The sequence below is a fragment of the Ricinus communis genome, chromosome 4 (assembly GCF_019578655.1).
Source record: "Ricinus communis isolate WT05 ecotype wild-type chromosome 4, ASM1957865v1, whole genome shotgun sequence".
NCBI classification, from domain to species: domain Eukaryota; kingdom Viridiplantae; phylum Streptophyta; class Magnoliopsida; order Malpighiales; family Euphorbiaceae; genus Ricinus; species Ricinus communis.
In genome coordinates, this window is record NC_063259.1 from 20,711,424 (window position 1) to 20,724,370 (window position 12,947).

General features: G+C 28.0%; 1 protein-coding gene across 1 annotated transcript; it reads right to left on the reverse strand.

The window, feature by feature from the left end:
• Positions 1-1,596: 1,596 nt before the first annotated feature.
• On the reverse strand, positions 1,597-9,476 carry LOC8261764 (alpha-glucosidase). Its single transcript, XM_002534196.4, has 5 exons — positions 9,147-9,476; positions 8,344-9,065; positions 3,609-3,839; positions 2,873-3,519; positions 1,597-2,742 (listed from the first exon to the last, which is right to left on the reverse strand). The coding sequence occupies exons 1-5, from the start codon at positions 9,458-9,460 to the stop codon at positions 1,849-1,851; spliced, it is 2,808 nt and encodes a 935-aa protein (XP_002534242.3). The 5' UTR covers positions 9,461-9,476; the 3' UTR covers positions 1,597-1,848.
• Between the last annotated feature and the right edge of the window lie 3,471 nt (positions 9,477-12,947).

Sequence of the window (12,947 nt, forward strand, 5' to 3'; positions counted from 1 at the left end):
TTAAATTTATATTATTTTTTATATTTTTCATTTATGCTGTATTAAAATATAATCTTTTTTTTAAAATTTAAAATTTTAATTGTTTTTTAATTTTTTTAGTTGTTCTTTTAGATAAAAAAAATCGAAAAATAACAAAGAATAACAAAAAATAACTAAAAAATAAGTACACCATAAAATTAAAAAAAAATTAAAAGAATATAATTTTTAAAAAAAATATTTTATATAATAAAAACGATATTTTACTAACTTTAGGGTAATCTTAAAACTCTAAGAAACTAGAAAGACCCAACATAAATTCTGTCCCAATTGGCAAACATGATCCAGCAACAACATATCGTTAAGCCCATAGTAAATAATAAAGTATCTAAATGATAGAGTTAATTTTTATCTTATTAGAATAAAATATTAAAATATTTTGGAGAATAAGTATACTGACATACTTTATACTATTTTTTTTGTAATTAAAGTATTTAGGAGTTGAAGGCATTTTTTTTAATTATTCAATTTATTATATATTTTAGTTTCCTATAAATAAGAAATTATTGAAAATTGATAAATTATTTTTAATTTTTAGTATATTATTTTATTAATTTTAAATAAATTTAATGTTGATATCAAATTAATTAATTATTAATATTCTTAAACACTATAATTGAATTATGCTAATAACGAAAAATCATAGCAAGTAAAAGTATAACTAATTATTTTTTGTTATAAATAGATATGTAATGTTGTTAAAATTAACATATCGTTTCAATTCTTATACAACTAAAAATATTTATGGAAATTTAATATGAAATAACTTTGTTATATTTAATTAAAAAATCATTCAATTTGATATTTAATATATAAGTTTGAGGATCATATTAAACTTGTTTTAATGATTGAATTGAACTGAATAACATGAAAAACTAAATAAGGGATAATAGTAGTAATAGAATAAAACTCAAGAATGTAATTATTCAATTTTCAATAAGAGGGATGAAATTGCTAATATGGTAAAACTTCGAGGGAGAAAAATATAATTTGCTCTTGTAATCCTAACAGAAGACCGCATTCTAACTGCAACTTCTCATATAACAATGTCTGGGTATATATACACAATACACTTCTTTTGAGGGGAAAAGGTGTAAGTTTTACCCTTAAAAATAGCCTCTCTTTTAGTTTTATTTTTTTTATTTTTTTTATTTTTTATGTGTGATGCTGTCCGTGTAAGATATTAATGACTCATGTAATTATAATAAAATATCACTGATTAAACTCTATTGGTTAATTAAACGTTGTGAATTGAATATTTATGATGATAAAGGTTATGACACGAAAGGTTGTAACCATCCGTGCTTTGATGGAAAGTTACCATTAGTCTATAAATAATATTTGGTCATCTCTTTACATATATCATAAAAAATTATAGTAAATACAAAAACTAAAAGATTAGAGTATCCATTAATAAGATAAGAAGAAAAGGGAGAGAAATCATACTCTATTAAACATGGATCAATGTATGTTTTCTTCTTTCTATTTAATGGTGAAAAACATAAAATTCTAGATCAATAGGATATTATAGTTTACTGTCCAATGAACAAAACAAGAAAATGAAAAGAAAATTTATTCTTTAGATAAATTTACGAAAATATGAAAGTATTCTATGCTCATTGCTGTTCGTCTCAAGAAATTTTTTGCATAATCCTTGTCTGATTTGTAAAAGGTCTGCTATGCATTATTATCATGCAAACAATTTTTTTTTTTATCCCTTTGATTTTGATTAGCTTGCTAAAGTTGCTAACTGGGTGCACAAGTAACCCAATCCAAATCTTATTTTGTGGCAGTGACTTGAGAGATTTTTCATCATTGCATGAGATTCACATCCAAGTTAAACGCCTCTCCTATCAGAATTGATAATCCTGAAACTTCAATGCTACCAAACTGTCCATTTCTGTCCAAGCTAGTCTCCACAACAGGGTGCTTGCCACTCAACTTGTATCCCTTTGTAATGTGAACCTGATGTGCTTTCAATTTCCGGGCCTTTGCCAACCCAATGAAAGTTACCTTATTGATGATCCATTTCTGGCTCAAAGCGAAACTTCCATTCTCAATTTCTGATGAAACAAATAGAGAATTCCCTCTACTTCCACCATAAAATCGGAGGAAACTCCATTTCCCTCCAAGTTCGCCCATCCCCACATCCTCTCCACCATCCAAGAACAATTCACCAGAACTATTGCATCCATTGCTGCTCACAACAACCAGGAGCTCGAATGGCGTCTTTCGAGCAGCTTCTGTTGTCATCGCTTCCCCTTGCATTGCCAGAATATTACCTTCTTTGACATGCACATTAATCTCGTCAGCTGGTGCATCGAGTGTCACGTACTTTCCTGGGCTTGAGCTTACAGAATTAGAGTAATTGAACAGACTGAACCAGTTTCCTTTAGGGAAGTATGCATCAACCGATGATTCTCCTCCCTCGAGCACTGGCGAAACCATCACACCCTTACCAATCAGAAATTGGAAACTGATCTCGTAAGTGTTGACATCTTCAGGGAATGAGAAGAAAAGGGGCCTTGCTATAGGTGTTCCTCTGGTATGTGCCTCGTACATTAGTGTGTAGAAGTATGGAAGTAACCGATAACGCAGCCCCAGCACTTTCCTTGCAGTTGCAGCAACTGAATCCCATAGATAAAGCTCTTGACGAATACTGAATTTATCCGAGTGATCTCTTGCAAAGGGATAAAATGCACCCAACTGCAAGAATTTTGGCATAGTTCAAAGATCAGTTATGTACAGCTTTAGTATATGCATAGCTAGAATTTGAACCCCTGACTTTCTGCTCTCACACACGACACATTCTTTTGACGAGATATAATATTTTTACCTGAATCCAACGACGGCAGAGTTCTTCACTAGTATTCCCAGAAAAACCACATATGTCAGCACCAACCATTGATATGCCAAAGAGTCCAAAGTTCAGCATGGTGGGAATGGTGTTGGCCAAATCAACCCATGTGGAGGCAATGTCTCCAGTCCAGTGAGCTGTGTACTTGCCAGAGCTTACAAAAGTGGATCTACTAAGCACAAAAGCCCTCTTGCCAGTCACATCTATTAGAGCATCATGTGTTGCTCTAGCTTCTAGCAGTCCATATAAGTTGTGGACATCATATTCTGTAATGCTGCCAAAATGTAGACATGTTGCTGGTGTTGTCTTATTGTTAATCGGCCTTTGGTTCCCTGCATTGTTAATCTTGTAAGGGGGATCATCAAGGGTAGAGGATGGAGTTGGTGGTGAAGTTATGAAATTGGAAATCTCATTCATGTCAATCCAAAGACCATCTACAGGAACAATGTCTCTGAACCTTTTGATCTCATCTCTCCAGAAGGTGTTGGTGTCAGGTTTTAGAAAATCAGGAAAGTAGACAGGTCCTGGCCAAACTTCTCCCAAGTAAGGCACACCATCACGTTTAATAAAGACATCGGCTTCCATCCCTCTGGTATAGGTTCCATAGCTATCATTCAGACTGATACCTGTGGAAGAAAGCATCATAAGATTTCATGACGGGGTTTTACTTCAGTACTTACCTGGGAAATTAAGGCTTATGCTTATGGTTACTCACCAGGATCAATAATGACGACGTATCTTTGACCATTCTGATGAAGCTTGTCAACAAATTGTTTCATTTGATCGGCAGGAAAGTTGACAGGATCAAAAGTGAAATCCTTATATGCGTCCATGTAATCAATATCAGTCCACATAACTTCAAGAGGGATACCAGCTTTTTCATAGCCAGCAACCACTGACTCAACATCTGAAAGGTTCTTGTAACCATATCGGCACTGGTGAAACCCTTTATACCAGAAACAAGAGGAGATAAATTAGAAAACAACAAGAAAGAGGAAAAATTTAACATTTAAAAAAAAAGAAAAAATTTAACATATGTACATTCCATAAGTGATAGATCATATAGCCCAGTAAGCCTGATTTACCAACTATAGATTCAGAATTGCCCATTACATATTGAAATGTTAGTAATAAGACTAGCATGGATGTCGGTGATTCCCGCCTGAATAAAATAACTGTACCGAAAAATATCATAACCGAAATAACTAAAATTTTTTATAACCAAATTGAACTGATCCGAGTCTTTTTACTATTATAGTATGGTACTAGTTTTTTAGTAAAAACTGTACCATAACCGTACTAGAATCGATCCGTCTTGTACTGATCTGGACCAAACTGTAGAACTGAATTTTTTACATATATTTATTAATAATTATTTACATTATATAAATAATACCTATTAAAAATAACTATAATATTATAAAATACTTTGTACTCTAAAAAAATATATTTTATATTTATCATTTTATATAATTCAAGCAATTATTATCGGAACAAGATAATTAAGGACTAATTATATATGGGTGAGGTTGTAGGGAGCTCAGAAAAATCTGCATATGATAGTGAGTCAAGTGATACGGAAACAAAAAAAGAGATTGATGAGTTCTTTCTAGAGGAAGAAGCGCAACAAAATTTGTCTAAGAAATCTGAATTGGATAGGTACTTTGAAGAATTTGCAGAAAAACTCACCACTGATTTCAATATCTTAGCATAGTGGAAAGTGAATTCAGTAAGGTATCTTATCTTATCCAAAGTTGCACGCGATGTATTAGCTATCTTAATTTCAACACTGGCCTTTGAATCTGTATTTAGTACTGGAATACGAACTTTAAGTCAATATAGAAGTTTTTTACTTCATACAACAGCGGAGGTCTTCATTTGTTGTCAAGATTGGCTTAAAAGTTCAAATAAGTCTATCCAGCTAGAAAAATCACTAGAGGAGATTGGAAACATAGAGTCGGGTAACATTTCTTTACTTCCTATGTTGATGTTGTTAAGTTTTATTAATGTAATTTTTTATTTTATTGCAAAAATTATTTAAAATCTTGAAATTGATGAGTCCCTTATACCAAGATTAAATGTGGAGTGCTGATTTTGAGAATAGGTAATAACATTTCTTTGCTAAATTTATGTATAGTATATATGTTATATTAATTTAATTTTGGTTAAAATTAAGTTATAAGAAAATGCTAGTTCATTTTATTAGCTAATTTATTTATTTTTTAATTGTTAGGGCGTGTACTAGTGTTGTTGCTATTCTTCTCTTGTGGAACTGATGTTTTTTTTTTGAATTTGGAGTTATTATATTACCGTTCTAAATTGCAGTTTATACTCTTTAGAGCTTCTATAATGTTTTGGACTTGTATTTTAATGCTACATAAAGTTTGTAAATTTATTTATTTTAATAATCGACATCTGCAAAATATTTTTATGCTAGCATTAACATATATTTTAATGGTTTGTATTTGAATATTGAATGAATAATTATACTTATAAGTGACTGAATTGCAAAACAGATTATGCAAGAATGTGATCACAATTCTAATTCAGATTTTCATACTACTTTCTTTAGGTTGGTAATCGTATTTTCTCTAAATATATTTGATTAAAAATGAGATTTAAAATTACGTTTTTTAAATTTCTTAGAATCGAAATAGCACCGAACCGATTGTATTTAACCGTAAAAATTGATACAATACAGTACGGATCCATTTATTTTTGGTATAATACTGGTACCTTCAATTTTAAAAGAACTGAGATTTGGTATGGTACTGATGATTTATAGATAACCGAATTGGACCGACTCGTGCTCAACCCTAGTTAGTAAGAACAATTTCAATATCTACAAAATTACCAGTAATTACCAACTTAAAGCTAATTTTAAGAAAAAGAGGTGGGTTTCGAACTCGAGTCGTTATATAAATTTATTTAGAGCTTTTTTGATTTAAGCGTTCGACGATCAAGACCAGGCTATATAGATTTACTTAAAGCTTTTGATTCGGTATTTCACAATAGTGTCACCAAAATTTAACTTATGAAAACCTGTATCCAGTTAAAGCAATAAAATAAATTGAAATTCCACTGTAGGCTATTAGTAGTGAAAAAGCAGTTAACATTTAACTTTTTTTTTTTTTACTTCAGATAAAAAATGGCCCTAAATTGAAAATATTCAACAAACATATATGGGGCCTGCACCATTATTCATTTTTAATAAGTTTATCATTATTGAGATAAATTATTATCTAAAAGTTTAGTTTGAAAAGTAATTGTACAACCATTGTTAAAACAAATATATAAGTATCAATTACAGCTAAACATGTGAAATGGGACAATGAGGATTTGCAATATAATAAATACAATAAAACAACGTAGTAATTATAAATTTCGAGAGTTTTTTTTATCAAATTTTGGTATATACATATAATTGAAATGTCAAATATATAGATCATTATTTGGTGTCACATGATACCGGTGTCATAAAATTTTGATCTCTAATAAAATGTAAGATTAATATTTTTTTTTCTTAATAACTTATATAATCGGTAGAGTAAAATATAAAAATAGCTGAATTTTTCATATAATATTATTTGTAATTGATAAAAATATCAATTTATTATTTTATTAGTAAATTTTTATCCAATAGTTATAATTAAATCTAATAAATTTAATAGTTTAAAATATATATAATACTGATGACATGTGACACTAAATCAATTATTCAAATATATTATTAGAAAGTTGGTGTAGTTAATTCATTGCAAGAGTTTTCATTGAGGATCTTATTATATTAAATTTGATATAACTCACTTGCATAGTGTGCTCATTTGAGTTTACTTTATATTTACACTCTTTTTTCCTTTGTGGGATTTTATCTTATTAAGTTTTCTTCACCAAAGGTCTATTAATGAGGCAAACTATGGGTGAGAACTTTTATTTGATCATCTTTAATGAAACCCTTTTTTCTCAAAAGAAAAATACCTGAGTCCTATATTCTGGGAAGAATTTTAAATTGCCTACCTTGTATTAACCATTTTCAACAAAGTTATTACGAGCACAAGTTATAATTGCATTCATGTTAGTGGGTCATATTTGTGGTATTAAAATATAAGCATGGTATAATTTGGTTCAATCTAAACAAAATTTACTAAGTTAATTCTTTGAAAACTATAAACACAAATGTATGTATCATTTAATTTTTATTAATTAAGTAATTCGTGTGGTAATATATTTCCGTTTTTTATTCATTAAATAAATAAATATTTATTTATAAATAATTAAGAGTATAGATAAATAACTTTTTAAAAATACAACATTTTATAAATGCTCAAAAGATTATCTTAATACCAAAAATTTAATAACTTAATATTTTTTATGTCTAAAATAAATATCACATACAAAATTTTATTTTATATATATCTAATAGGCTAAAGTGTCAATTTGCATCCTAAATTGGAGTCAATAGATAATTCACCCAATTTTTTATTTTCTGGCTAATTTATCCAGCTATTTGGCAAAAGTGGCTAATTCACTTTAAGCAAAGTATTTAATTTACAAAAAAAAAAAAATTCAAACTGATCCTTAAACTTCACATTAAATGTCAAGTTATATAAAAAAATAATATTTTTACTGAGTTATACAAAATTTACTTTTAACATATTTTAATTCTAATATCTAATATAAATAATTAAATAATATTCTTTATTAAAAGTTTGTAATTAAATAATATTACTAAATCACATATAATTATGCTTTTATAAAATTAGAATAAAATATTATATTGTAGCAATATTCTTAATTTCTAATGAAAATAATTTAATAATAATTTTAGTCTCAGACTTGGTCCAAATTTTTAAAACTTGATCGGGTGAGGACACTATATTTGATTTAATACTTCTAAAATTACTTAATTTATTATGATAATACTTATTCAAATATTTTATTAAAATCTTAATATTTATTATTTATTAAATTTACTTAATTATTTTTATTTTTTACTACAATTATTAATTATCTTATTAGTAATTATTAATTTTTATTAGATATTCAAATCAAATTATATAAATTAAGTAAATTTACTCTAACTCAATTAAATAATATTTATATAGAATTTGATACTTATTATAGTTTAAAAGCTAAATTGAATTTTATGCAATTAAAAATTTTAATTGGTGTAATGGGTCACTCTTAATAACTTGCCTCCAAGTTTAGGGGCCAGATGAATCCTTTACCATATATTATACCAAAAGAGGACTTAATTTTTAAAAGCATAATGAGGTCAAAATCCAAATGCATATAATTTGTATTATATAATGGTTTAGGATAAGATTAGTGTTAAATATTATATAAATATTACCCTAAATTTCAAGTGCGTACGCAATGTGCCTATTATATGGCCTCCAAAAAACTATGGTCTAAAACAAGAATAATATGTAGGGACAAAGAAGACTTACCAAATGACCAGTAAGGCATAGGCGCAGGCCGACCAATGAGCTCTGTGTACTGTTGTATAACCATATCCGGAGACGGCCCACCAAAAATATACAGATCAATAACACCCCCGATTATCTTGTAACTTATCCTGTCGCCGCCGTAAACTACATCCATCCCGTTACTGTTCATCACCAGAACACCGTGGCTGCTCCCCGCCGGCATTCTCCCGTCCCCTGACGGTGATCGGACGTCCAAGAAAAACGGGTGGGAACCATAGAGATTAACATCCTGGACAGAACTTCCAATGTCAGCATTCCACAAAGTCAACGTCTGATTAGGCTGCAGCCTGAAAGAGCTCTTTGTGTGCTCCCCAATTCCATAAAGGTTAGACCTGTCTTTGGGGAGCGAAGAAGAGAGCTGTAGATATTGATCCTTAAAGACCAAGAACGTGCCGGGATCCCCCGTGTCCGGCGACGCGTCGAAAAGTACGTCCCCGTTGGATTTCCGGGACACGGAGAAGCCGAAAGGCGTCGTGCTGTGGAGGGTGAAAACGAGGTCTGATGTGGGGGTGGAGAGGATTCTGTTTTCGTACAAGGCACGGTGGGTCGCCGGAGATTCTTCGACAGAAAGGGTTTTCAGGGTGGAAGGATGGGTTGGACGGGGAATGATATCTTGTGGGATCTCCCATCTCTGTGTTTTGGAATCTGTTATTCTGATTCTGAGACGTTCTTTTGTTTCAAAGCTGCATTACCAGAAAAAAAGACCAATCAAGATTAGACACATGACCCAACTGTAGATATTTTTCATATATAAATATATGTACCTGGCCAAAAGATTGAGACTTTGAATATCAGTTCCATAAATAGAGGAATTCCTGATAAGGCTAAGATCAGCTTTCAAAGACTTGTCTGGTAGATTAATAGTAACAGAGTCAATTGTGTAGCCATGCCCAACAGCTTCATATTCTTGTCCACTCAATAATGGAATCCAGTAAGAGAGAAACAAGATGGGGAAGAGGAGAAGTAGGAGATGGTGAGAGTAAGATAGTGTTGGCTTAATGTTGTGCCTTACCATTTCTGTGAATCTTTTAGGTAAGGAAATTAGTAGCAGACTGGTAGTGGGTATGCCTCTATTCATAGAAAAGAAAATTGTAATGACTATGAAAGTCCAACTTTTAAAATTGACCTTCTTAGGCCCACAATCCTTTTTGTTTCACCTTTGATTTTTAGATTCTTGGTTTGTTGTTAGTCCTATCTTATGCAAGTGAAACATTTAAATCTTAGGACATGATGATAAAATATGATTCAAACAAAATAAAATATAAAGAAATGGTTTCTTTTTAAAATTTCAGAAATGATTTATTTTAACATAGTTTATGCTTTTTATTAATATATAATTTATGTTTGAGATAGAAAAAGAGTAAATGTGATATAATTAATCAATGCTCTATTTTGAAATTTATTTATTATTATTATAAGTACTTTGATTTATAAATTTTTAGAGGGCGAGTAATTAGTCGATTCGGTTCAAATAAATAAATATTATATATATATATATATATATATATAAACGTAGCAAAAACACATTCTTAGTATTACGGATAAATTAAATTCTTAATACTAATTTATAATTAACAAAATAACGTAAATAAAGACTTTAACCCAAATTATGATTTTTATTATATATGTGTAGGTTAGATTTGCTATTTGACATTATTTCGGACTCCATAACATTTTGTTGTTGTTATCAATAGTCTTATATTTATATAACAACTCACTTGCATCTTGTAATGCAATAATTTGATCATTCTAATATCAACCTTTAGATGGATTTAAGGGGTTATATATATAATACTTGTGAATGAGTCTTCTAGTGTTCTTATTTTCATTTCTAGATTATATTTTAAAGTGTTATATGTAGATGGTAATTACTTTATAATAATTATATTTAGTTAATTGAATAAATATATTATATTTTTCAAAAAAGTATTAAAATAAAAAAAATTAACAATATATACAATATATTAATATAAAATTAATTTAAAAATTTTATGCATTTTATTAGAATAAAAATTTAGCTATAACTTATTCTAACAAATTTAATTATATCAAATTTTAACTAATTTTGTTTTAATTAATATATATAAGTCTATAAATAGATAATACAAAATTCAAATGAACAGAATATAACTAATTTAAAATAAGCATAGGGATTCGCATGTCAGAATTGGCGGCTGATTGCAGAATATATGAGAAAATAATATAAGAAAAGAAAAACCGAACTAAACCGAGAAAAGAACACTCTTGGCCCAAAAAAAGGCTCATTTGGTCATTCTGTAACTAGACTGGTAACACCATCTGGCATCATCCCCACCACATGAATTCCCAAAAGGAAGAATCAAAGCATGATTAGCCATCCGATGTCCTCAGCTATAAACACGTGCAATCACAAGAGAAAAAAATAATAAAATATTATTTTTCTATTTTTATACAATTTTAATTGTTTTTATTTCTTTCATTATTTTTAATAAACTAAAAAATAACTACACTATTATTAAATATTATTAATTTTAAAATATCCTTCAGGCCTCTTACCAAATCAAGTGTAATTATTGATCTTTCTAAAACAAGTATAAGGGGTCATGTTTACTTGAGAAAAGTATACACATTGAAGACAATAAAATGAAATAAAAAGGGTTGTATACTCCCTCGAAATTATAGTTTAGGGTCTAAAAATTTAGTTTTAAGTATTTTAGTAAATGGGTATGAAAACTTTTATTTAAGAATTAAATAAATTTAAATTTTTATAAAAATTATGAACGTGTCTATTATACTCTTTATTTAAATTTATTATTTATAAAATTCGAACAAATATAAATTTTTAATATAAAAAATTAAACTTCTTAATTTTTATATATTTTTTCTGTTTTACTAAAGAAATGCCTATATTTACTATTATCGTCGGCTTATTCAAACTACCATCAATACCATTACTATTAATTTCATTATTTTTAGTTAAAATTTAGATTTATTTAGTTTTTAAAATAAAAGTTATGAGTCTATTTATTAAAATAATTAAAATTGGACTCATTTAGCCTTTAAGTACAAGTTCGAGGAGGTGTTTGATCATTTCTTCCGATAAAATGTTATTTAGATCCATAAATAAGCTGAGAATTAAGTTCAAGAAGAAAGGGGAAAGGAAAAGGTAAAAAAAACAGGACGAAAATGAGTGCAAATAAATACTTTCGGTTAAAGGAATACAAAATTCAGGAAATAAGACTAAAAGTACTTGATTTAAAAATATAGATCTAAAAAAGCCTTATTTTGGGAAAAGAAAAATTCAGAGCTTCAAATGAGCATTTGGTTTTTAAAAATGTTAAAAATATATTGAACTTTTAAAAATATATGAGTGTGTCTATCATAATATTTATTTAAATTAATCAAATAAAATAAAATTCAAATGAATATAAATTTTAATATAAAAAATTAAATTTTTTTACTCGTTACATTTTTTAAATTTTTTCTATTTTACTAAAAAAATATCTATACTTTACTACCATCATCGATTTTATCAAACCATCATTAACAATATTGTCATCAATTTTATCATTTTTAGTTAAAACTTGGATTTATTTGGTCTTTAAATAAAATTTATAAATTTATTTATTAAAATAACTGAAATTGGACTCATTTAGCACCGAGATAGAAATTCGAGGAGGTATTTAAACTTTTTTCCCAATAAAATGTTACTTAGATCCAGAAATAAGCTGGTAATTAAGTTCAAGAAGAAGGGGAAAAAAAGAAAAAAAAAGAAAAAGAAAAAGAAGAGGACGAAAATGAGTGCAAATAGATCCTTTCAGTTAAAGGAACACAAAGATCAGGAAATAAGACTAAAAGTATTTGATTTTAAAATATAGATTTTAAAAGAGAAATTTACATTTTATGTCTTTTTTTTTACGATTTTTTTTAATTAACATTTATACGCTTTCCCACGATGACCATATGACTATTAGTGAATATTAGGTCATATTTTATTCAACAAATCATAATATTATTAAATATTATTAATAAGAGTTTTAATTAAACCCATGAACTACAATCTATGGAAATATTTTTATTTTTAAGTCATTACAAAATGTCTAAGATATTTAAAAATAGATGTCTTTTTACTTACTTACGTTTTACTCTCTTGATTTACTTTTTTTATATTTTTTATATTTTTGTTTATAAAGAAAAGAGAACAAATAATTTTTAAATCAAAAAATAAATAAAAATAGTTGGAGAGGAAAGCCGATAGGAATAGGAGTCCACTTGTATTGTCTATTAACGGAGATGTGCATGGTCTAAATCAGACAAATATAGAGATTTTTTTTCCAAAAAAGCTTTTTAATATCCATTAATAAAATATTTTTTATAAAAACTAAAATAAAGTTCAAATTTTTATTTATTTATTTTTTATTTAAAAGTTATTTGCTCATTTTTTAATAAATAAAAATAGAGATACTAATTAAAATACTAATTCATTTTAAGGAGAATTTTTAATTATTGTTATTAGACAAGAGATTCATAATGTTAGATTTGAATAATTATTTAATGGTGGAGTTAAGTGAATGAGCGCAGAGTAG